This window comes from Dendrobium catenatum, unplaced genomic scaffold (genome assembly GCF_001605985.2).
Source record: "Dendrobium catenatum unplaced genomic scaffold, ASM160598v2 fragScaff_scaffold_493, whole genome shotgun sequence".
In the NCBI taxonomy this organism is placed as follows: Eukaryota; Viridiplantae; Streptophyta; class Magnoliopsida; order Asparagales; family Orchidaceae; genus Dendrobium; species Dendrobium catenatum.
In genome coordinates, this window is record NW_021318955.1 from 304,612 (window position 1) to 332,611 (window position 28,000).

General features: G+C 34.5%; 1 protein-coding gene across 2 annotated transcripts; it reads right to left on the minus strand.

Annotated features, from left to right (window-relative positions):
• Positions 1-2,510: 2,510 nt before the first annotated feature.
• Positions 2,511-28,000, minus strand: LOC110108152 (ferredoxin, root R-B1). 2 transcript variants are annotated; one of them, XM_020838668.2, is made up of 2 exons: positions 27,838-28,000; positions 2,511-3,229 (listed from the first exon to the last, which is right to left on the minus strand). In XM_020838668.2, exon 2 carries the CDS (start codon positions 3,218-3,220, stop codon positions 2,759-2,761), a length of 462 nt encoding a protein of 153 aa, XP_020694327.1. In that variant the 5' UTR covers positions 3,221-3,229; positions 27,838-28,000; the 3' UTR covers positions 2,511-2,758. The 2 variants fall into 2 exon arrangements, with proteins under 2 accessions (XP_020694327.1, XP_028550336.1); XM_028694503.1 differs by lacking the exon at positions 27,838-28,000 and adding an exon at positions 13,642-13,662.

Genomic DNA, 28,000 nt, shown 5'->3' on the forward strand with positions numbered 1-28,000 from the left:
AATTATTATATGTGCAACTGATGTGACATGATTTTAAATATAAATTTTATTATTTTTTATCAAAATAATAATTGTTTGGCAAATTATTATTTTGAGAAACTGAATTTATTTTGCAACATAATTTTCTTTTAAAAAAGCATTATTATAATGATGGATTTAAATGCATAACAATCATAACTATCTAATTTACATATTTCACATATAAATTTTACTATTCCCTATATATGATGCTCTAAAATCTAAATTAGAAGACTTATTCTTTTATCTTTTAATAAATAACAATCAGAGCAACCTAATTTTTTTTATCAATATAGATTCCAGTTGAAATAAAAATATCAATCAAAACATCAATATATACATCTCTATTTATTTTTCCAAAAATCATGTACACTACTTATGATCCAAAGCACTAATTATTATCTCTTAAAAGATAAAAGAATAATTCTTCCAAATTAAATTCTGGCTCATCACACTATATATCCCTTAAATTATCAAAATAAACTAAAAAATAACACCTCCCTCATCAAATGCCCGAACCTCATCAACTACCCGCCGGTCCCTAAACCATGATATTGATGCTCATGCTTGAGCTCATTGTCGCCTAATCGCTATGTCGCTACCACCTTCCAATGAGCTCGTTGCCACTTTCTTGCGAGCTCGACCCGGCCCCTTCTGTCGGTCCTATCTCCGCATGCCAACGAGCTACTCTTCGTCCCATCGATGCCCTCACTTATAAGCTCTGATGAATATTCAGTGATATATATATATATAGAAGAAAAAAAATTTCAAATATTAATGGTTCTTCTCCCTAACGTAATTACGATGTGTTGGAGATAAAGTCTCTCTCATTCCTGGAATAGGCAGCCATGGGCCCATGAGTCAGAAGAAAAGAAGAGAAACGTGAGTAACGATCACTCAACAAAAAAGGGTAAATAACTAAAAGAAAATTTTTGGGTAACTCAACAAAAAAGGAAAAATAAAATAAAAAAATTCAGTAGGGACAAATATCTTAAATGGACCAGCTGTGCACAGAAAAAGTTTTGAATTTATGAGAAGGTTCAAATCCTTTGATTTTTGTACTCAGATTTGGAGGCATCATTGTTTTGAGATCTTCCCGTTACCATTAAATTAATAAATTATTAAATGCAATGTAAAGTAGATTCATAACTTTTGAAATAGAATGAGTGTAAAATGTTTAAAAAATAAATACAGTGTAAATTTTTTATATATTTTAATTCAATTTTTATGTATTTTGAATTCCTCAAATTTGGTCGAATCCTTTGCCGTTGCCACCACCCTTCACCATCACTACTATCACCAGCCTCTTCAAGCTGCCACCGTCAACCGCCACTGCCCACCTTAGGCTGTCATCGGCTATCATCGGTACTATTAGCCACCCTTCTTCGCCATCGTAGACCATTATCGTCACCCGTTGATAGCCACCACCACCAGGGCCACCTCTACAACTGGCACTGTCACCGCCTTATATAAAAAGGAAGAATACAGCACATTATAATCTTATCTCAAAACAATTGATAGACTTGAGAGACATTTTATAGGAGAAAACTATTATCTCATAATTATAATACAAATATATAATATTTTTAGTTAAATATATTTCCATTTAATTTTTTTTTAAATATTTCTAATATAAAAATAAATCAATATAATATCTTAAACGTGCCTTTTTAATATTCTCTGACTGAGACTTGCATAAATAAATATATATAATTTCCATGCTCTAGTTATCAGTCAATGTTTTTCAGCTGTTCTTATTTCTTTTTCGACTATTGTAGCTCAGATTACCTCAGCAGCAACTCAGATTTTTCAACTACGAGGTGGTGAAGTCGTACAAGCAATCAGTGTTGAAATTTTTTGGCTTTTGAGTAGCTTTACGTGTGAATCAATCTTAAAGGTTTGCTGTATAAATTTGGTAAAAAAAAAAATAATAATCATTTTATGTAAGTTTTTTGAAGAAATAAATTATCAGAATATTCAAATTAAATTTTTTAAAAATTAAATATATATTTAAGTAAATAGTGAATACAAAATAAAGTATTTATATAATGCAAGAAAAAAAAATATTTTCTAATTATTTATATAATACATAAAAACTGAGGCTTGTTTGCAAATGTGAAAAATTAGAATAACAGTAAATGGCTGTTTAATTTAATTTTATATTGTATTAAAATGATATAAATAATATTAATAATCAAGATTAAGATAATCTAAATAGCTACTAAATTAAATGTTTTCTAGATTATTTGATGATTTAAGAAGCAAATATTTTTTGCCATTTATTAATTAATAATAATTATATATATATTTATATATATATATACATGATATGCTGCATTTAGAAGAACTTTGACTTGAAAAGCAAAAGTGAAACTAATGTTTAATTACTTACTACGAGTCTGCGCAACTCATCTTGATCTGTCAGTTGAGCTTTAGCTATCAACAAAAATGTTTTGAATTCACAATTTGCTCATCTGAAGTGTGTGTGAATATGTCTTAATTGGCTCAGATATCCCAAAAAAAAGCATCATTACTCAGCACACAGCTTGGTCATCAAACCAGTCTATAAAATCCTTACATTGGAACACAAACAGTAACCAACATTTATCAAATAAACAGCCCTGAAACAGCACAAATGGCAGCCATTATCAAAGACAAGCAGAAACAAGTGAAGTACATTTTCATTTGAAACTATCAGAAACTAACTCTGAACCTTCCAGATGCTGCATCAATTTCTCATTTAGTAAAGCTCCCCTTCCTTATGAGTATGGATAACACAGTCAGATTTGGGATAAGAGACACAAGTCAAGACATATCCATTAGCCATTTGAGATTCGTCGAGAAAGGAACCATCAGACTGGTCTACATTGCCTGAAACCAAGAGGCCGGCGCAAGTCGAACAAGCCCCAGCTCTGCAGGAGTAAGGAAGATCAATTCCGACGTTTTCGGCGGAGTCCAGAATGTAAGAATCGTCAGGAGCTTCAAACTCGTTTTCTTGGCCATCTGGTCCAATGAGCTTAACCTTGTAGACTGCCATGGCAGTAGCTTTGAAGCCGTTTGATTCAGTATTGAGTCTGGATGTTTTTGAAATGGATTTGGTGAAGGAAAGGGAAGCTGGGCGCTTCACCAGCTTGGAGGAAATTGCTGGGGTTTTGATTCTGGTTTGAAATGAGTTGGCAGTGAAAAGGGTGGTAGTGGACATTGCGATTACCTGGGATAAAGGATTGAAGTAGAACAAATATGACATCATATCACTATTTGAAATATTTAGTCATAGATTTTTCCATGTGTTCAATTTAGCATCCTAACTCATCAAATTCAAATTAATTTTATCATTAAGATGAAAATAGATGGAGAGAAGCATTTCATAGTTTACGGTAGTATCAAGCAGTGAAATTAGGCTTCATTTGGGATAACTTTTTTACTGATTTCTAAAGGAAAACAGCTTTAGAAAACAGTGAAAAAACTATCCCAAACGAAGCCTTAGTCTTACAATAACAACATAAACATCAAGAAAAAAAAATAAAAATAAAAATAAAAATAAAACAAAAAAAAACAAAAAAAAAACAAAAAAAAAACAAAAAAAAATAAAAAGAAAAAAACAACATCAACATCAAGACTTTATACCACTATATGAGATCAACTACATAAATCATTTTTCTCCATTGTGTCATGTTAAGAGTCAAATTCTCATTTAAATCTAATAAAGAAAAATGTCATTTCTAATATTCTATACCTAAGTCTTTTTAGGTCTACCTCTAAAAATTTTAAAATACCTCATTAAAAAACTTCACTTTTATTTCAGTCCAACTAATGGCAGGACTAAATTGATAAAGATTTGTTAAGTTCAAGGGAAAAAATTAAACACAATAAAAAGCCTAGAACAAAAATGGACATCCTACAAGTCTAGGGACCATTTGGTACATTTACTCTTTGATTGCCCTAGTATGTAAAGATATTTTAAAAAAGATAAAAAAAAAATTATATAATAAATACCAATGATTTCATTTTCAGTGATTGACCAAAAAAAAATTCATCACTTTCTTTCTACCTACGACAACAAAATGGGGCTTAAATAAAGGGAAAGGAATAAAATGAGGAACCTTCAGACTATAGTTATTAAAAGTTAGGTGAAAATGTCATGTTAGTTGTTCAATGGAGACTAATTAGGTAGTTGACTGGTTGCATCATGTTTCTGGACAAGGTAGTAAAAAAAAATTGTAATAAGAATATTGAAAGTGAATCAATTTGACTTCAGGGGGGAGGGCACTGGACAGTAAGGTGATGAGTGATGAAGAAAGTGTAGAAATTTGATATAACACAAGTTAGGCTTCGTTTGGGATTATTTTTTTACTGCTTTCTAAAATAACTTTCAAATACAAAATTTTTTTGAACTAGAAATTTTGTACTGGAAAGTTGCTATAGAAAACATTAAGAAAGATGTCCCAAAGGCTTCATTTGAGATGGCTTTTTACTGCTTAAAATAATTTTATAGTAAAAAAATTTAATTTTTATACTAAAAAGCTGCTTCAAGAAATAATAAAAAACAATACCAAATGAAGCATTAGTTTAGGCCTCGGTGGTTGTAAACTCTAAATAACACAAAGTTAGTCTAGGAGAATCAATTGAGTGAATCAACAACATTGTACCTTTGGCCAAGAATATTGAAAAGAACAAAAGTTGCGTCTACAATAAAGCCACCTATTTGGATGCTAGGAAGTTTGAGAGAAAGAAAATGAAGCAGTAGAAAGCTCATATTATGATTGGCAGACTAAATATAAATTTGCAAAATGTCTATTACATATCATTCTTTCACTTTCATTGAATCCCAAAATTGCCCTTTAAGAGAATCTTTGAATCAGAAACTTATTGCAACATTTGTAAATAATCTATGGTGCTAAACCAAAAGCAAAGTTCAACACGTTATAAGAAATACCTCATTTGACAGTTGCAAAGAACCTTCGACTCGGTTGCAAAGAAACATAGAATTTAGTCCAGTTGAACCTCAAATCAATGATGACAGATGAATAATCAAGCCAAAATTTGCCCAAATTACCACTGAATTAAAACTTTTCTTCCACTCTGATACAGCTTAGGGGTTATTTGATTGGATCCTTGTATTTTAAGAATGGAGAGAAAAGTAAATATGATCCTTACTACTCCTATCTCTTTGTTTGGATGAAGATAATTAAGTGGAGAATTTTTTTTTTTATATTTGATTGACAGTAAAATAAATCTAACATTTAATTTAGCCCATAATTTTGTGTAAGCATTTTCCTCGTGTCTCTTTAACCTAAAACTCGTGTCTCTTTACCCTAAAACTACGGCACCTGGTATTTGGGGGCGCATTACATTTGCAATGAAAATTTTATTTTATATTTCTTTAGCTTTAAAACAATAATAATAATAATAATAATAACAACGTAGAGCAAGAAGTTTTCATAGGATCTTAAAGAATTTTGGATTTTACAACCATAGTTGGATGGATGGCCTCCTCCACCTGAAAATATCATGAGAACGTTAACTATAATTAAATATCCCTTCGTATCACTTTAATTGTATTTATATTTTATTTTTCATTGTTATATATTTGTTCATATGTCAAGACAATTAATGTTGTAATTGTTGCATGTGTTAATTCTGTTGTAATGTTCTTATGCTTTATATTGTAAGTCATGAAGAGAAGATTTTGGAAGTCTTAAAAGAGTTTAAGATTCAAAGTAGTCAAACAAGGCTTCATATTAACTGAAAATCATGTGGAGAGTCAAATGGAAGCTTATAAAATTTAATTCCAATATGTTGGGGTGTCCAAGGAAGGATCCACATCATCCTCAACCACAAAAGGAGCCACATCATCCCACTCTTCATGAAATAAGAGAGTGGCCATGCCATGTCAATCCACTCCCACCAATCACCTCCTTGTTTCAAGGAACCACCATTACAACTACTTGTGATTTTCAAAATTTCAATTTGGAACCTTTAGAATACTTGTATTAATATGTAAGGATTGATGTAATGAAGAATTATTTTTTATTTGGAAAAAAGAATTGTGAAGTACTTCGACATTTTCTTGCTCCATTGGCTTGGTGGCTAAATTTTCTCCTTGGTAGGTTGGATTAATTTTCATTGTTGCTGTTCTTAAAGTATGTATTTAAACTTGATCTCCTATATATCTACAAAATCACCTCATTATCCATAAGGAATTCTAACCAACCTCCATCAAGAAAAAAACACAAGACAAACACCCATTCAGCCAAACTAGGTTTCTACATACCTAATCTAGCGTTTGCCTCCATCACAATTCACAAGCCCTTAGATCACTTAGAAATCCTTCAAAAACTCTAGAAATCAACTACAAATATCACAAAGAATTCCTAAGTGTTTCTAACGATGGAAATTTCACCATGAATTCAACACTAATTTTTAGAAGTCAAGAGAATCCACTTGGTAAACCTTCCCCTCTTCACTAACAATTTCCCACCACTCTCTCATCATTCCTAAAGTCCCTACTACAATATAGACACCTCATACAGCAAGCATAAACCCTTGGGATCCCATTTAATCAGGCTCCACTAAATACACTCCAATGAAACAGCTTCTTAATCAAGGCCCAGTCCAAGAAGGTCGCAAAAATAGTATTGTTGAAATACCATTGGCGAGGAACCTAACAATCAGTTGAAAGAAGCATAGAATTCGATGTCCACTTGAACATAAATGTAATACCTTCTAAAAAAATGATGGTGATAAATTGATTTCCTTGCAGTCGTAGATATATATTTTGAAACATTATACCAGATGTAAGAGGTGAAGCTCTATATAGATGTTATCCAAATTTGGGTTCATCTGATTTCTTTAAGTTAGAAGCAATGTTTTGAAAATAATGAGATTTGATAAATCTATCATTTGGTCGGATGAAGATTAATGTCAAATTTATTTCACACTCCACAAGCCTTCTCAAAATTCTCTTAAAGGCGATGATTTAATTTTCACATTAAAAAAACATTATTTTCTAAAATATGTTTCTATTTTAGAAGCACAATCAAATGAGATCTTATTATCCTATGGCATAATCATGAACCAAATAATGCAACAGTTCGCCAAAAATTTAAATTGATCAAGCACATTTAATAATTTCATATCATCACAAAAGAAACAAGAGCATGGAAACATTCTTATCACTTATCATAAGATTTCTAAGAGAATGATGCTCCCTTTATCAAACACCCTCAATAAGAAAATAAGACGATCAACTACTCATTTTCAACCACCTTCTTAAGCCCTCATTAAGCGACAGTTTAGTTAAATGTTTTTTAATTTGTAAATATTTTAGAAATATATGAATTGTTTAGTTGACTACAAATGAAATGCATTGAAATACTTTAATGTGTTTATAATGACAACAATGGCAATAGGTGGCCAGAGGCTCGATCAATGGTGTCGGAAAGTGGTGGTAGTAGATGGCGATTGTTGATGATCTTGTGATTGGTGACAAGGCAGACAACACCTGACTGGTGACACAATTGTGGTAGGATGGCGGCACGCATAGAAGATAAAGTCGTGAGCTATGAGTTTTACTTATATTTGAAATTCAAGAAATTCACCAAATTTGGGTGAATTTTACATTCATCAAAATTAGTTATTTTGGGTATTCCAAATATCCAGCACAAAACTTTGTACTTAATTTACTTTAAGCAACAAAAAAAATCAAAACTCCTTCATTTCTTTTACTTTACACTTACAATTTTTGCAACCAAACAACTCCTACAAAAACTAAGATGACAAAAGCATAAGCAATAGGATAAGATGTACAAAATTTGTCAGTTATGATAGAAAGGTATGAAGATAAGGATCAAAATAATCTCCTAACTCTTTATGAAGGACCAAAATGATCTTGATTATTTGAAAGTCTCATTTTCGTCTCTTATCTTTAAATAGGGGCCTAAATGATCCCGCCATACAAAGTAATGAATGTTATAGTTAACAATGTTAAAAAATAAGGGTATTTTAGGAAATTTAATTTTTCTTATGAATTATTTAGCAAATATAAATTGCAACTAATTATATTTTCTTGTTTACAATAGGTGCATTCATAATTTAGTATATAAGCAAGAGTAGATAAAGATCATGCGTAATGCCAACAAATTATCTTTTTTCCTAAAATTACCCCTTCCCCTTCGCCATCCATAATGTGACTATTTCTCGTTAAAATCTTAGATTTTTTTCCATTAGTTTTTAATGGATGAATTAATTTAGCCTCTGTTTAAAAATTCAAGAGACCAAATTAATACTTTTATATAGATGAGGACTATTTTAATCCTTCAGAAAAAAGTCAAGGGACCAATTCAGTCATTTTCTCAAATAATATGTCAACAAAATTTACCTTATAGCATGATCGTGACCATAACCCTAAATCAAATCAAGTCTAAAAAATTTCTATAGTTACAGGATATTTAAGAATGACAGATTAAAATCTAAAGCTTATCTTAATATTTTTCGTAGACATTAGAAGATTTAAATCTACTTTAAACATACATTGTTTAGATGAATATATCTAAGAATAAAGACTAACGAATTAGCATATCACTCAAGTATATAGTAAAAGTAGAATCTTTGAAAGTGCCACACTGCCACTTGTATTAAAGCCTCCGACAATCATGATGTAGGCAGGGGGCGGGGGGGTTCATCCCCCCTATGTTTGGCTTTTCGGTTTCTCCAATAGCACCTGTCCCGTGGCCTTTTCCTCTCCCCGTGGCTGGCATTTGTTGTTTCCCGTAGCTGCCTTTTCTCCTCCCCTCCTTGTGGCCCTTCGGTTTCCTCCCCCTGGATGTTGCAACTCGAGCTTACGAGTTTATGTTTTTGATGATAACAAATATTATGACTCACTTTCTGTTGTCTACTTGTATTTGCAATATATGTTTGTTTGTGTGTATACTAACTTTTCAGGATTACGATACACCATTCAAGACTCAAGTTTTGGTAGAACCAATTTTATTTGTAATATTCATTGATGTATTTTTAATTTCTTGAGTCAAGTCTTGTAAGGGTGTATGCTTGCTTGGTGACCATCCACACACACACTCAGAGGGCAGTGAGATTGAGTCAAATCCAGAAGTTCAAGTTTTGAATTAATTGTACTGGACGATTTATATCATCCATGACGATCAGCTCATTAAACTAATCGTACTGGACAATTTTGGATCGTCCAGGACGATTTTTTATGATCTTGAAAAACTGCCGTCAATGATAATTTAGGCAAAGATTTAAGATTCAAATTTTATTCTAATCGTCCTGGACGATCTATATCGTTCTGGACGATCAATACCAATCATGTCTAAATTAATCATGTGATTAGGGGACTAATTATGGTTAAATTTTTCAATTAGATCGTCCTGGACGATCAGTATATCATACCGGATGATATTTGCCAAGATACTTGATTTTCCTAAATCGTCCAAGACGAAATACCATAATTTGTCTACTAATCGTCCAGGATGATCCAAAATATCGTCTTTAGATGATCTGTACAAATTTGTACTGATCGTCCAGGACTATCCAGTTATTGTTCGGGACTATCAGGTCAAATTCTGCACATCGTACTGGACGATCCTGCGATCATCCAGGATGATATTTGGCGCCGAAATTAAATTTTTAGAATTTTCTGGAGCCCTCTTTTTAAGCACATCGTACAGGACGATCCTGAGATCGTCCTGGACGATTTTTGCCGCCAAGATTAATTTTTAGGGTTTTTCAAAGCCCTCTATTTAAGCTTTGTCTAGGCACTTCCAAAGTGTCTTTGGCAGCCATTGTAGCTTCGTTCTTCTAGAGAAAACTTGAAGAGAGAACTTGAAATGGAGAGAGGAAATGCTGGAGTTTGAGAGAGAATTCTTGGAGGGGTTTCAAGGGAGTGTGGAGGGGGTTTCACACGGTTGCTCCAGCAAGCTTGCACCTTAATACCATCGGATTCAAGGGTCGTCATGAGGGAAGTTTTTGGAAGAAGAAGATCTCTTTGGTGTCAAATGACTCGGCTACTCCGCCGCACCAAGGAAGGTGGAAGTGATTTTGTATGGGCTTCTCCACCTAGCTGTGAGGGCTAAAGGAGACACTGAGTTTAGTGTAATACTCGGAGGGTGCCTCCGATGAGTGGACGTAGGTAAAGCTTTGACCGAACCACTATAAATCTAGTGTGTTTTTCCTTTACTATTTTCACACTTTATTTTTGTTGTGATTAATTGCTTGAGTGAAATCTCTGATTGATCTTTTTATTAATGATTTAATTTGTTTCCGGTGCAAGATATAAAAAGATTTTTCTTTTACTTAAAGAAGTTTTAAATATCAATTCACCTTCCCTCTTGGTTAGCCTCGGGACTAGTTCATAAGGGATTAACATCCCTGACGAACTTTCACTGGCTAGTTCCTTCCCCCCTTTGCCGCCTGTTCCTTCCCCCTTGGCTACCTATTCTTATTCTCTGTGGTGCCCGTTCCTATCTCCCGTGGCTGCCTTTCCAGTTCCCTGTGTGGCTCTTCGGGTGCTGCTTCTAGACAACTGCTGGCCTCCTGTTTTCCCTTACCCGGTTGGTTCGGTTGGAGGTGGTTTTTTGCTGTTTGGCTGCCCCATTTCTCCTATATATATTAGATGTTTTGGTGCTTAAAAAGAGGATGTTATGTGAGGTATTTTTGGAACTAAACCTGCAGGTTTCTTCATGGAAAAGCTTGCGAGCTTGTTCCATTTCCCTTCTCTCGTTGGGAAAGCTTGCAAGCTTATCCTCGCTTTCATCTTGGCTTCTTACCTCTTTCTTCTCTCCACAAGTTTGACGCCACTTGTATGTTTCTTCTCAACAAATGCAAGCTCCTTTAGATGTTATTTTTATAGTCTATTGTAAGGTTTAGATTGTGTCTTGCTATGTTTATGAGTTTAAAGCATTATTATGTCCTTTATTTCAAGTTATAAAGAAAAATTGTGCTTCTTTTTTTTTGTGACCAAGGGTCTCCTACTTGTTCTGGGAACTTTTGGTTGCATCAATTAAACATGATGTAGGCAGGGGGGGGCGAGATCATCCCCCCTATGTTTGGCTTTTCGGTTTCTCCACCAGCACCTGTCCCGTGGCCTTTTCCTCTCCCCATGGCTGGCTTTTGTTGTTTCCCGTAGCTGTTTTTTCTCCTCCCCTCCTTGTAGCCCTTCGGTTTCCTCCACCTGACTCCTTCTCTCGTGGCTAGTTTCTTCCCCTTTTGGCTACATGTTCCGGTTCCCCTGGCCGCCCGTTCCTTCCCCCTTGGCTGCCTGTTCTGGTTCTCTGTGGTGCCCGTTCCTGTCTCCTGTGGCTGCCTTTCCAGTTCCCTGTGTGGCTCATCGGGCTCTGCTTCTGGACAATTGATGGCCTACTGTTTTCCCTTACCTGATTGGTTCGGTTGGAGGTGGTTTTTGGCTGTTTGGCTGCCCCTTTTCTCCTATATATATATATATTAGATGTTTTGGTGCTTAAAGGAGGGTTGTGTGAGTGATTTTTGGAACTAAACCTGTGGGCTTCTTCGTGGAAAAGCTTGCGAGCTTGTCCTCTACTTCATCTCGGACTTCTTACCTTTTTTCTTCTCTCCGCAAGTTCGACGCCACTTGTATCTTTCTTCTCAAACAAAGAAAATATTGTTTTAGGAGTCTTTTATGTTATAAATTGTAAGCGTCATATTTCTATTATAAAAGTGAAGTTGTTTTTCGTTTAATCGTTGTATTTTGTTATTTTGTCGTATAAGCGTGAAAGTCCTAGTTTGTAAGTTGTTTGGCAATCTTTTGATTGCATCAATTTGAAAGATTAATTTGGTATCTTTAGGTGTTGTTTCATGCTATTATTATCAATGTATTAAGTGTTTAAGTGTCATTTGTGTTATGGTATTTTTATTTTGTGTTTCTTTTTTTTTGTGACCAAGGGTCTCCTACTTGTTTTGGGAACTTTTGGTTGCATCAAATCACCGTGCAGAAAAGCACACAAACAAAGATCTAGCTGAAAATGAAGACAAAAATGTGCTTCCAACAAAGAAACAATAAAATAAGTAGACTCGAGATTAAGAGCCAATGTTTTGCAGTAAATATACAATATAAATTATGTTAAAGGCTTGATATTATTGTTGTTTTTGTTAAGGCTCTATTTTTTTATCTAAAATAAACTTGAAGTAAGGGAATATCACAACTGCAGAGAATAATGCAAAAACAAAGGCACTAAAAGATGACCTAATTAGACAAGTATTCCATAGAAAATAAAGCGACAAAAGATAGTATTATAAGTCTCAATCGGACTACCACCGTAACCCAATTATTTAGGGTCAACTTATGAATTCTCATTTAACATTATGAGTGTTGTGAAAGAGTTAACTTACTCTTTACAAACTTTTTTGAACTACTTTTTGAACCACTCTCAATGTAACCTTAGGTCCACCCCATCTTCTTAGTCCTCTAATATTGATTTTATCTACTCATCTAATTGGTATGTTATCTACCTTGAATTGAAACTTTTTGAACCACTCATCAACTATTTCTAACATTAGTCAATGCTCAATCATACGTATCTTCAGTAAGATCAACATAACTTTGGCGCACACATTTCTTCCTTAATGCGCACAAAATCATTCTTATGGTGCTTGATCATATGCCTATTCAAAATATTAAAAAAAAAATCCTTCTTTGTTCTCTATACTTTTCCATTAATTATTCAAACACAAAATTGGATCTTTAAAACTTCTTGGTATGAAACTAAATTGAATTTTGAAAACTAAGATAATTTTTGAAAGCCTGTGTTTCATTATTCTTCCTCATAGCTGCATTATATAGCATATAAATTTAATTTATCTATAGTTAGCACAATCCAGATTATCTCTCTCTCTCTCTTATATAATTTTCTTCTTCCCTTTGCTCAACCAATTATGATCTTAGCAAAACTTCTAGCTTTTTATACTTGTTACAACCCTCAGTAGCTTTCAATTTTAGCCACCATTTGAAACCACATTTTTTTCCTGAATAACCCTTAGTATGTCGTCACTACACTACCAAATCTCCTTAACACTATATGATTTACTTGCAAACTATACTAAAAATTCTATAACAATCTTCTCAATGGAGCCACATATGATTTGCGTTCACCTAAAAACATTAATTTCTCTCTCTTAGCAATCAATTTTGAAAGATTAATAATTTCAAATCACAAAAATTCTACCACCTTATCTTAGGCCAATAATTTCTTTTGATTGCAGTCTCAATAACCCTAGAAGTATAGCATTTTTTGAGACCCGCACCAACAATATTATATTTCTAGTTCTAAAAATCTTTGATTTAACTCGCACTTGTAGCTGGACAAAACAACATTTAACGATTCATCTCAAGCAGAATCTATCTCCTCGTCCTAACTAATTAAAATCAAGCTTGTTAAAGCATCAGCTCAATAATTTTAACATGAAAGGTTATAAAAAACATCTCCCGGAAAGTATGTCTCGCCGTCAATAATAGTCATCTCAACTACTGGCAAATATTGGGTCCAAGTTTAATGTTTGAACAACTATCAGTAGGTAATCTTCTGAAAAGCTAACAATATTTAGAATAAGAAAGAGAAAATTTACAGGAAAAGATCAACTTTAAGGCACCTTTGGAAGTCGTTAAAGGAATGGAGGGATACAAATCTTTGGAGGAAGTGCCGGCTATCTAAGAATTGCTACCAAAAGAAATGTAAGTTCTATGAGTCAAGATCTTCATGAATAATCTCCACAGATTAGGATGAACTTTTGGAAACTTGACTACTGCAGTACTATGATAAAAAAATTAATGAAAGATTAACATGAACTAGAGGGACCATAAAGACAAGAATTTCATAACAGCTTCCTGAGTAGGCATAGCCTCATTGACAAGACTGAAAGAACTAAAATTGCCTAGAAAGGACTAGACTAGGCTAGATCCCAAGCTATTCGAATTTCAGCTCTTAGTGATACCGAATCTGTTGTTGACCTATCCTCAACTTGTAGGGTACTGAATTACTATGATGGTTCTTGCTTCAGGCTGGATAATGATGTAAAAACACAATGCCCACTTGATGTTAGCAAAAATGAAGGGGGCGTTACACAAAAGGGTCGAGTGTAAATAATATAGTTTCAGAGTGCACACAGATTAGACTAAATAATTTTAACCCATGAAAATTCAAGCAAAAAGTTGCGTGGCCCTACTTAACTCTTATGTTCGAAAGACTGGTATGAAAGTTCAGCTACAATATGAAAGAGAGGGAGGTAAAATGAAAGGGCTAAATGTCCACTAAAAAATTAGCTAACAAAAGCACACTTAATTAACAATATTTGCTGTACAGTAATAATTTGTACAGTCCTCTAGCTAAAGCATTTTAGTAGTGCTCCATCTGCACTACATGCCGTCGAACATCATATTAACGCTCTATTAGCACTACATGTCGTCAAACACCCTTTAATAGCCATTTTAAAATTTATGAACCAAGGAAAAAAGCATTACAAAAGTTGATTAACAAAGAGAGAAAACGGTAAAAACGCATGGAATTTGGGCAAGAAATTCAAAGCATTACTGTACAGCAATAGTAGTAGTTCAAATAACATTGAAAATGGTAGCATCTCCTTAGAAAATGAATTGCATGAAATCAGCTTAATTAAGATCATTTGCTGTATGAGAAAAGGTTTGCAAACTCAGTATCGGCGCATTGAAAAAATTTTAGTTTTGATTGGGATAAGAAGCCATTGTTGGGTGAAAGATAAGCAGCGATTACAACTCCAGAAATTGAGCGAGAAAAGGAATTAGATAAGAATTCAAATTTGAGGAGGCTCGTCTCATTCTTTCATTTATATCATAATATCTCCAAATGAAAAATTATTTTTAGAAAAACATGACTACTCAAAAATCAATAAGCTCTAAAGTACCAAATAACCGTAACTCTATTCAAATATCTACTACTATTATTTAACTAGTAATCCACATAACTTGTTACAGATCCTTAAGCATATTTGATATGAATAAACTGTAAATTGCAGAAAATACAAAAAATAATTGCATTAAATGATAATACATAACTTAAAGCTTGCCTAAAATGTGAGCACAGGGTTGGGAAAGCAAGATCTAGCGACGACACGATGGGGCGTGGCATGGGGTTGATCTTGGTGCAGGTTGGTAGATCTCGCCAGAGCTGTGGGCGAAGACGGGTCGATCTCAGTAGAGATGAAAGGATCTTGGCCGACGTTGGCAGATCAGGAAAAGGCGGATCTCAACAAAGGCATCACTCACCAATGGCTACAAGCACGTTTGGTGCAAGATATGGGTCAATGAACAGCGAATCTTGAACCAAATAACAACAAAATTCTTGCAAGTGTGGTCTTGCGGGATGCGGAGGTCATGTTTACTGTTTAGCCTATCTAGCGACTACGTGACTCGAATGAGATGGAGACCATGAGACTTGGGACAAGGCAACTGACGGAAGCATGGTAATCTACTAATGGATACCTGATTGTTATAGCAGCTGAAGATTTTGTTCTTCTTAAAGTAGGCTTAGTTTGAGACTAAGGGTTTCCTTTTAACAATTTTTTTCACTTAACATTTTCAAAGTTATTTTTCTAATAATACAATGATTATTTCTCGCAATCAAAATAAATAATAAATTTTGATTTACTTTTAATAGAACTTTCACAATTCTCTTTATTCCTTTTTTATTATAAGGTCTCTGCATTCTGCTCTTAAAAAAAGAGTTAAAACTTTTTTGTCATAAGAGAAATTTCATCTCTCCTTCTGATTCACCCATGTTGCTCTGATTCCAGCACTTATAAGGCTATTCTCAAAATCATTTTCATTTCTTTGACATAATTTATGCTTGTATGCAATTAGTGAGCCAAGTAGTAATCAGTAAAATATTTAGATATAGATGCATATGAGCCCTCAAAATCTATGACCATAAATGCTGATCTATGGTTCTTGGGACTAATTTCCACACATCATTTTTAATGAACTTGTTTAACTATCCTTGCATTGTATTGATCCAAAATTCATCTTTTAATACTTCCATAATATTTAATGGTTAAATCTGAGCTAAAAATGAAAAACAATCTATTTTATTTTTTAGATGACTTCTAATCATAATCCCTTGATTTGTGTCTCCAAAAATAAGCTCCTTTGGATGATCGGATGTTCATCTCCATTTCTTAGATAACTTTGGGCTGGGTATTTCATTCTTTAGAGTTGAATAATGTCAACATGACTGGAGATGAACATGACACTTGAATAGTGGCGAGCCTCAATGAGAACACCATTTGATACCAACAAAACAAAAATTTGCAGAAAATAGTTGCATTTAATGATAACTAGGAAACATAAAGAATGCCTACAACTCCAAGCATTAATAGGGAAGAAGAAATTGAGCAATTATAGAATGCGCACTACTAAAATTGATCAATTATAGAAGGCGCACTATCATAATTATTGTTTTTTTTTTTTTTCCTTTTGTGTGTGTGTGTGTGTGAGGGTGGGGGTGGGGGTGGGGGTGGACCAAAGCTCCATTTTCTTCTACGTTTTGGATGCTTCCCTAATACTCCACATGAGGAGTATTTATAAACTCCTATGACCCATTAAGATACAAAATAATAACCTGTAAACCTAACTACTAACTACCCACTAATTTACCCATTACATTTAATTCTATGCTCCTTGGGTTTGATTCTCAAGGAAAGCACTAATGATACAAGCACATTGTTGGGGCCAAGGATAAATAACAATTATAGATAGTCAATAACTCCAAAAATTGAGTGGAGAAAAGAAAGAGAATAAAACTCAAATTTCGAGAGACTCGCAGCATTCTACAGAAATACATAGATAGTTTATTGATAATTAAATAAATTTGTGAAATGATTCATGGCCCAATGGTAGAAGGAGAATGTTTGAAGTCATGGGTTCCAGCCACATACTTTATGATTGAGCACTAACCATTCACCTAAAAAAGTTTAAAAATTAAAAAACAATATTTATAATATGAAATAACTATAAGGTTTTAATTCTCACAAAATGCTAGCCTGAGTTTTAATAGCTAAAATTAGTGTAGGTCCCACCACATGGCTTCTATACTCTTTGAAATGAGCAAGATAATCAATATATTTCGTATTGTAGTAGTACTTTTGAGTAAATTGTATAAACTATGAAAATAGAAAAATTATCAAAATTTAAATTTATTAGACGGTTCAAATCTAAAATTTCCAACATATTAACTAATGTTCTGAAGTTTAACCGGCAATAAATATTCTACAATAAAATTCTTTTACATAAAAACAGGAGATGATATTTACATATTCTTAATGATTTTTTAGTTTATCATTATGATATATTACTTCATATTCGACCATTAGGTTTTAATGTAAAACTTAACAGATCAATTTAAAAAAAATTAACATTCTATAGAGATCAAAGATATTGGCTAGGCTTGGTGGTTAGTGTGGAATTAATACTCTCTTAAGAGTTCCCGGATATAGTTGTAACAAAAAGAATGCAATAATGTTTTGTGGAATAGTTGAAAAATATCAAATACTCAAAATTCATATGACAAGGAGATTGAAAAACCCCAAAATTTGCACATAATAACAAAGATAAGAGACAAAAAATGAAAAAAAAAAACAAAATTAAGCATGAAAATAAAAAATTCGATCAAATTGATTATATTGAACCTATTTTCAATTGGTGTCGAAACTAATCCAAAATGCAAATTTCATATCGATTTCATCATATTTTTTTAAACTTGGTATAAAGTGTTAATTTATCTATTAAGATCTCATGTGTTTCTATCAAAGGTCCTAGCATAAAATTTTCATTTGACTAACTTTTGAAGGAAACAAGCCTCTAAATAAGAGATTTCCTTAGTGATTCCTTTTATAGCCATGGGTTGTTACACAAGTATTTGTTTATTATTTAAAAATGTGAAAAGAAGTATAAATATCTTCATAAACTAGCTACTCACTAATTTGTACCAAGTCTTGAAAATTCTAACCTTCCCATGCCCTCCATTACATTACTTATGCTCTTAGATTTGGAAGGCCCCTATCATTATTAGGTTATATGAAGTTTTGCTTCCTTATCTTGTCAAACCACAAGAAGTTCCTCTCCAAGGGAACTAACCTCATGAATTCTAAAACTACCTCACCACTATTGTAGAGATAAGGCTTGCATAATTTTGGTTCGTTTACAACTTAATCCACCATCAAAATTAGGTTACTTTTCAGTTTTAGCATGCTGAAAATTAATAATGAAAAAAGTACAGGCAAGCATCAAATTGACATGTTTGTTACCAAGCAAGCAACCAAAACTTGGCCTATTTTGAGACTAAGCGCTCGAGAATTGGCCTAAAAGTCAAGTTTACTATTTCACCATTGATTCAATTAACTCTAAAATTGGCCTTAAAAAGATAAGGTTCACTCAATGAGAACATGATTATGTCCTTATTCTTGCATCAGAAGATCGTCAAGTTACACATTGATTAGTATTTAATGTAACATGAGTTACATCTTGTTGGGGTGGGATTCAACTCCCATTCTCACTCTACTTATTAAAATATAAATAGGAAATTAATTGAAGTCATAGAATCTCAAGTTAGGTATAAGAACCAACATGGTCTTGAGGGTTGAGGTTTATTGAGCCCAACATCCCTCATTCTCAAGAGGAAGCATTTGTAACATATGTCGATGGTAAAATCCTTAAACCCAAGATATGTGAGGCACGAAAAGCAAAGGTCTCTTAGGCTAGGAACAAATAACCCATGAGGTCATTGAACCACGAAGGCTTGGCATTCAAAGATAAAAAAATGATTATCGATCAAGTTAATTTCAAGAAATCCTATCCACTAACCCCTATTGTAGCAATAACCAGTCAACAAGTCTTGCATATCATTATCTAAACACAATGATGAACTCCTTAAGAGCCAGTATCTATCATCAATATCACAGCATCCATAGGAATGGAACATGCATAATTTACCTCCCATCGTCATTGTTTCAACCAATCAATTAATACAGAAGTTTTTGGGTGACCACTTCCTTGCTTCATTTAAATGTTATCGAAGTAGAAGTTCTGAAAAATCTTCTTCAAGAACCATTTCTGGCAATAATATTATGACCCCATCAGCCCCATCAGTTGCCCCAATTGCTGTGAAATTCACACAGGAAAGGATAACCTACGTATACCAAGTAATACTGAGTAAATAAAAAAGTACCGAGCGGTTAATTTATGTGAAGTTACTCAATACCGAGTAATACAGCTTGGTACCGACTACTCAACTGTGAATCTTTCACAGCAAAATTAGCATGGTATGTCCAACATTAAAATGAAAATGTTTAGAAAAAATTACTATGTTACTTCTCGGCATAGATTAATATCGAGTAGATACGATTAATACCGTGTTAACAAAAAGTATCGAGCGTAATACCGAGTAATACTGAGCAATACGATAAACCTACGTATACCGATTATATAGACTACTCATCTGTTTCTCATTCATGGCAAAATTTGCATACGTCATGCCTAGTCCAACATTAAAATGAACATGTTTAGGAGAAATTACCAAGTTACTTCTCGGTAAAGACAAATACCGAGTAAATATAAAAGTACCGAACAGTTACATAAACGACGACTGACTCCATGTATCTTCAGGTGTAAATTGTATGCTTGTAGGAGGATTCCTCTATGTGGGTTTCAATTTTTTGCTCTTCCTCTTTTCCCAGTGATCATTCAATCTAGCATTTGCGATGCCCTTAGGCTGACATTTCGTATGATCTTTAATATTTTTATACCCTCCCCCAGCTCCGCGTTCATTATTGTTCTTGTTATTTTTTTTTCCTTCCATGATGAATTAAACATTTTCAGCCATGACACTCATCGCACCGAGCATACATTGTTCTACCTCCTCATTACCTATGCTTTTGTGCTTATCTGATATGCAAATCGACAAATATAATTTCTAAATATCATGTTACTGGATCCCTCCTACGGTTGATACGCATTCTTTCGTCCAACATATAGATCTTTCCGAGCTCTGGTTGACCATCTTGGTAAAAAATATTTTTCGGAGATATTAACAATATCTAATTACCTCAAAACTTTCATGCAATGAGAACATAATAAACTTATCATCTCGAACTTGCCACAGCTGCATTGTATGGTTTCCAAAGAAAAATTTAATTGAACAGTCCACTTTTGCGACTCTAAAGAGTTGTCTATGTTCTTGACAGAAAACGTGGATGAGTCCGGTGAAGAATGATCAATGCACAGTCCACCTACACCATGTAAGAACTCTTCAAAAAATGAGTACAACTTTCTCGAATAAAAACGGCCAGCTTGCTTTAATATTGAGCTACTTTTAATTATATGCTATATCTCCGTTTGACTGCATCTAAAATCTTCATCTTGTTCATTTCTACGTTAAGTCTTCATCACCTTTTCCAACCCTAGGAAACAATCAGAGATATAACTAGTTGGCTTGGAAATGTCATGGCAGACATGATTGGTAGACTCAATACGTTGTGTAGATAAAATGTCAAAGTTAAAAATAATTTTTGTTGAATGTTGTTAACTAATTTTGTCTAATTTTGTACATATCTTTCAACCATTGATGACTCTGGAGGTTCCCTTCTGTGATCATTTAATTACATGTTCTCTCAAACTCATCCTCAGAATCACACTTATTGAAACAAATATAAAATAGGCCTTTCACTTTGTTGTTACTATTAAAACATCATACTTTGAAATGAGCTTTTTGTATATATGTCATTGGCACAACCTATGCCGTGTATTATGAAATACAATCTCTATTGTCCTAGCCATTACTTGATCAAGATCAATAAATATAGTTATGAGATATTTATTATCAATAATTTTTAAAAATGCTCTAAACAATCAGGTAAACGACTCAATTATCTCCTCGGATAAAAATGTCACACCTAATATAATGTTTTGCTAATGATTATTCACTCCAACAATAGAGGCACAGGCAAAATTATATTTGTTAAGACGATAGTTTGTATCAAAAATAATCACATCTCCAAAACAGTCGTAATCAATTCTCCACATCTCATCAACCCAAAAAAAATTCTACAACATGTCCTCTTTATCAGTTTGGACATCTCATGCATATATGTTGTCAGCAGCTACTCATTCTTTAAACAATTGAATTAGTGAATTAATGTTCTCATTCTCAATCTTGGCTCTTCTCTCATTTTGAATGTAGTTGTATGCATCTCTCTTTGTGAACCCCAAATTTCCTACACCTCCCATTTCATCAGATAGGTATGTAAATGCATTAACTATTCTTATCCCAGCTTCTGACATTGATTTCAGAACATATGCATTCTCATCACTAATGTGTCTAGATGATCTGAGCAAATATTGATCATCCGACCTAGCCAATTCATGATTGTGACTTTCTATTGATTTTTTCACCATTCAAATTTCATCTTCACTAACGCAAATATAACCATAGCTAGACACCCAGTTCTACGCTTGATTTTTAAAATTTTGACTTTGCATTTAAGTCAATTCCCTTCTTAAATCCTACATTCGAACATACAAAGTCATTTGATTTTATTTTTTCTTGAATTAGGCAAGAATAAATGATGTTTTTTCCAAACACTAAAACTATGAGAATATGCATAATGACAATACTTAGGATATGCTTCCTTCTCAAAGTTGTAAACACCCTGTGCAAACATATTTCACATTCTTATACAGACTTAGCAATAAAAAAATTACATCTACAAAGAAATACTGAGTTTATACCGAGATTATGTACCAAGTATCAATATCGAGTGTTAATACTGATAAACTTTACCGAGAATTAATACCGAGACACTCTGCCGGTCTTGGTACTATGATCCTTGTATTGCTCGGTACCAATGTACAATGAGTTTATACCGAGCGATACCTATCAGTACCGAGTAGTATCGATCAGTACCGATATGACTTGAAAGCTCTGCCAGTCTCAATACAAAGAAAGGTACTCATGAATAAGCTCAGTACTATATAATTGCAGTATTGCTCGGTTCCGATGTACAATAAACCTTGAACTCGTGAATAAATGTGTTATTAGTCGATACTGAGATATATAGGTAATCAGTAACTAATATTGTTACACTATAAGTAGATCAAACAAAAAAGAGGTGCATACATAGTTAGAATTTAAATTTTCATATTCTAAAACCTCTATATAGATAAGAAATTACATGTAATAAATCAAAAAAAATCTTCATCAATATTATACGTCTCTACAATCTCATCGAACTCTTCCAGGTCTTCCAAAGAGAATTATATTTTCGTCTCTTCAATCTACTTGAACACTTCACAAAATCCTTCTCTGCGCTCTTTAAACTCTAAATCATGTATAACATCTCTAGAATAATCCGCCAAAAGGTTAATAGACCTTTAAAAAAGGCAGGTATTTTAAATTTTTGCGCCCAAATCATATATAGTCATCGGGCCGACCCGAAATAATTAAAACATGTGGTAAATCTTGAAAATACAATCGGTTTGGGTCGGGTTCTCGGGCAGCTATGTGGCAACATTCTACTGGTGTCCGAACATAGAGCTACGTCCGGATGCCGGACCCAATAAAATTTCCAAAAGGGGAGGGGTATCCTTAGAAATATTTGGGGCTCGAATTATGAGGCTCGAGTCACACCTGTCATTACTAAACAAAATCTCACTCCTCTATCATCATTATAAAAAGATCCACTCATATTTAACTCATTCGCTCAATCAAGAGTAGCCCTCAAACAAAAATCAAAGAGTCGCCCTCCAATAAAAATCAGAAAGTTACCCTCAATAATATATAGAAGAGTTGATCTTGGGTAACTGGATAAAGAGGTGTAACAATTGAGCAACAAAAATTTGGCAAAGATGAAATAAACATAAAGTAAACTGATTAGCAAGAAGTGCAAGCTGCAATTGCAAATAAAGAGTGCATAAAACATAAAAATTTGTCTTGCTTTACTTTAATATTTTTATAGCTCTTATTATATATGGGTGAGTTTATATCACTCACTCTCTAGAAATAACTTCTACATAGGATCAAAAAAAAAGGTTGAAAGACTCCACACTTTTCTCCACCGAATAGTGCATGTTGAAGCAACCTCCCTCAAGAAACTAGCTTGATTGCAATAACTCTAAAAGCTTGTGAGTCGCCAATACCTTGACCCTCAAGTCTGGTACCTTCCAGTGCAGCATAGAAATTTCATTACTTGCAAAGAATGCCTTCTCCTGGGCCGCTATCCTTCTCTTACCTTCCTCATACTCAACCTTGACATGCGTAGTTCCTCTCAAAAGCCTAAACATGCCGAAGCAGAGCCTCCAAGAAAGACGACACGAGTGTGGTTATCTCGACATCTTGGTGACAAGGCCAAGTGCTAGACGACAAAGATGAAGCAATTGGGAGTGGGAGTTCCTAGTTGGAGAGTGCTACACCTGCTTCCTTATAGGCTCAGCCTACATAAACTCGATAGGCATCTTTATCCAACAAGCTAAGAGTAACATCGAGCAGTTAATCATAAAGATCCCAAGTCCTCATACGCAAGCCCAAGTCCAATTAGATTAGGGCCAACACCTCAAGCTCACTCAACATGTGACCTAGAAACTTGTTTGAGGTCAAGTGAATCTTAGATTCACTCAAGATCAACAACATGTGGCCCTAGATATGAATTGCAAAAAAATTAAAAAGGAATCCTTTTTACCTCGACTAGTCACTCGTGATCACCCAACTTCCTCTAGCATGGGGTCATGGCTACTTGTCGACAATTGGATCCCCACGAGAAAGAGTCGGTACTATCTTACGATCAAAAATTGCCATCTCATGAATGACACTTGCTATAGCCAAAACTTGGCAAGCTCCCTAAAATATGAAGACTCATCTAAAGTGCCTTTCAGTAAGGGGCATGTCATCATAACTCAAAGAAGAGACCATCTTTGCCTTGGCACAATCTCTGCCACCTTACTCAGCTCGCCCTTTGCCACTTTACTCAACTCTCCCTTTTTCACTTTACTTGATCACTGTCACTTGTTGTTGCTTCTTCTTCCCAGCAACTTGATTGGACTTCTTCTCTTCGGTCTCCATTATTAAAGAAGGGCCTTTTATAATTTCTGACTATCCATATCAACAAATTTTGTGGGCCTCACGTTGGTCATCTCTCAAGCGAGCTAGGAGAATTCATTCAAGAAAAATGTAGCCCTATTTGTACCTTTTGCTACTATTTATAGCCAAAGATGGTACTCAATGTCATTATGAAAATCTTGGACGAAGGTGCTCCTCTTGAGGCTGCAATAGAAGTGGGGCAGTAATTTCTATTTAAATTCTGTTTGTCATTTGGTGAAGATAATAAATACTTTCTTTATTAATTTCTTTGTCCTTTTTCATAAACAGCTCTTCAAAAGAGGAAGCAAATTGGGAAGCTAAATGTATGTTCATACATTCCCATGAAGGCCACTCGCAAGTATCTAAATAGGTTCATGCCCAAGGAGTGTGACCAAAGAGAAAGAATCTCTTAAGGCAATGTGCACTCAAAGCAAGCCTCTCCCCAAGCGGGAGTCTCCATAACCAATCTATGAGAAAGCAAGTAGTTGTACCAGTGGAGCTCACAACATATGAGCTCACCTCTAAAGGATCATATCAAGAATGTGCTCATTCTTGGCGAGTTTGTCTAGAGGACTTACCTCAATAAATCTTCTCGCTAAGGGGCACTGGCCCCAGGAGGATATGCTCCTCTTAGTAGTTTTCCTCAGCTAAGGTCATTCGCCTTCCATAGATTAACACAACCCAAGATACAGGAAACACGCACCTACAGAGCCCATGATCATGATCATACCTATTAACGGCGAATGGCACACCATGGAGCGAAGTTCCCTTTGGAGCCATGGCGCATAGCGCGGTGCGCGCTATTTTGAACATGGCGCAAGCTATATAAAAATTATAAAATAATAAGTATGAATATGAAATATAATTAAAAATGAAAGACAAGCTATCATAATAATAAAAGACAACCATAACATATATAAGTTCGACTAAGTAACATTAAAATATCTCATAATTCAAATATTACAATATTTTTTTAAAAAGATCAAATAAGAATTTAATCTACTCTTCTTGGGAATCATCATCAGCAAATGTTAAAAAAGCTTCATTATTTTCTTCAACATTGTCTCTTACTTCATAATTCTCTTCATCACCCTCCTCATCATCATTCTCAATAGCAACATTATGCCTAATTGAAGATTCTTTCTCTTTCCCTTTATATCTTTACCGAATATTATAACTTTTATCATAAACACCAGTAGCTTTAGCAACACTAGTCCAAGTTAAATCTTCCTCTCCAGCAATAAAGTCATTTTCATCATCAGACTCATCATCTAATTTTCCTGTTAGTCATTCATTTGCATCATCTATGTCAGTCAAAGAAATAGGATCAATGACATCACGATGATTGAATCACCGAATCAGTGCTCTATAATATTTCACATAAACTAAATTCTTTAAGCGACCATGATCCAATTTGTTTCTTCGTTTGCTATGAAGCTGCAATTAAAATATTATTACATTACTATATTATGAACAATATATAAAATCACACATACATTGTAAAATACTTACATGTTCAAAATACTCCAATTGCGTTCACATCCAGATGAACTACATGTTAGATTAGGACTTTGATAGCAAACTTTGTAAATTGGGATCTTTGTCCATATGCCACCACCAATCAGCTGAAAAATGATTTTTTTCATTATATAACAAATCAGTCTTAATTTTTTTTGTGAATAATAATACCTGGAGATCGGATAGTTCTTTGTCTTACTGCTGGAGGAATACCAAAAAGTCCTTCACCCCTAATGTATAAACTTAATTCATTACTGATTTTATCTTCTTCAGCTACATCTTGAGATAATCTTCCAATACATTGGTAAAACCCCAACGAGCTAAACTGACCTTTTCTATGCTTTACTACATCTTCAGCACCTGCCTTGTATTCATAAAACCCCCAATGAGGAGTTGTTTGTGGCGTGTAATATCTCTTTTTGTTATTTTACCACAAAAAATGCATGTCACACTGTTGTTGTCGGATTCATTTGTTAGTATAGCATATTTTCATGCTGGATCTTTTTTTAAAGATTGAACTGAATCTGACATTTTATGATCACCTAAAAGCAAACAAATTTAGATAAAAGAAACAGCATATACACAGTGGTACCGAGCGTCTTAGCGGTATCGAGCATGTACTAAGCGTGTACCGAACGCGTACTAAGTGTGTACCTAGTTGTACCGAGCTGTACCGAGCATGTAAATAGCGGTATTCAGCATATACATAGCGGTACCGGGCATTTACTTAGCGATATCGAGCATGTTTCTAGCGGTACCGAGCATACATTTTAAGTTGTAAATTATTGTAAGAAATAGCCGTGCAAAACAACAAAGCTGTGCGGAACAGACGGAGGTTGTAAATCGGAGTCAGCTGGTAAGATTTTTTATTGGAACAGAGGAAGGAGGGGGAGGATTTGGGAGAAGCACTACTCAGCGGGACGATTCGGCGAAAACAACGACTTCAACTTCGGGACAGATTCGGCTGGATTCGGCGAAAGCAGCGAATGCAGCAAACCGAAGACAAAAAACCTTCGACTTCGAGATAGATTCAGCGACCTCGACTTAGGGACTGCGGGATGTGTTCGGCGAATGCAACAAACAAAAAATCTTTCGTGAAATTATGGCAATGAATACTCATTTATCTTAAAATATAAATATATTTTTAAATATAAAAAATATTCATAAGTATACCGAAATTTATAAATAATTTGGCGCGCTATTTTGCGCCATGTGCAATGCGCCATGGCTCGCATGTGGCGCAAATAGCGCACGCTATTTTAAACACATGTGCCTTGACATGAACATGGTGCCATAGGTGCGCCGTGCACCATGGCGCGCGCTATTTTGCGCCATTGACAGCTATGATCATGACTCCATCAACTATGTTCATCCCTAACTCAAAACAACGTTCGTTCAGGGGACTCTTCGCTCACCCCGAGGGGCTCCCCCAAGATGCTTATCGAAGGATTCCTCAAAACACGTCAAGGGAAAACAACCGCATCAGAGATAAAGAGTCATGTGCCCACATTTCAGCCTAGCCCATGTATTTGTGTCAATATATACTTGTCACATCATGTATTTTTTTCTATTTTTTTAGGTGCAATATTTCTTGTAACCCTCTTAACCTTGTAAATAAGGGATTAAGAGAGTATTTTGAACTTCATTCTACTTTTACTATTCACAAAGATAATTTAGCTTCACATTTACTCTCCATACTTGTTGATTCCCTCACCCTATTCTCTTGCTCTTATTTGCTAAACCTGTTCGTAGAGATAAGTGTCACCCACAGACAAACCTGGATCCAACATCCTTGACATCTCCTTTGTACATCTAACATCAACAATAAGCTACTTTTGAGACTCCTTAAGCAGACTAAAGGCGAGTCCATTTCAAATCTCTGACACCCATTATGATTCTGTGGACAACTCGACAAGGCATAGATTCTCTCTATTATTCCTATAAATATTTGGCATATATTAAGCCTATGCCGCCCAAAACACCCCAAAAATGCTAAATCGACCCTACTATCAATCGACCTGATCAAAATCATCTCAAGCTGCTCAAAAAATCCCTTCAAAATCAATCCACTAAAAAAAAGAACCGATATGTCCAAAAGCCAAAACAAACAATGAATCAATCTCACTCGGTGCACGAATAGAGAAAAAAACAGGGGAAAAATAAAAAAACTCACCGAAGGACTAAAACGTTTGTAGTGGCAACGAAGAAGAATAAATCAAGAAATTCTTGAAAGAACTCCGCCTACTTCGCTTGAGAGAGAGAGAGTAAGAGAAGGAAGCTTGCCCTAGTTTTGGAGCGGGTGGAGTTCAGAATCCGACAAATGGCAACCGCCACGA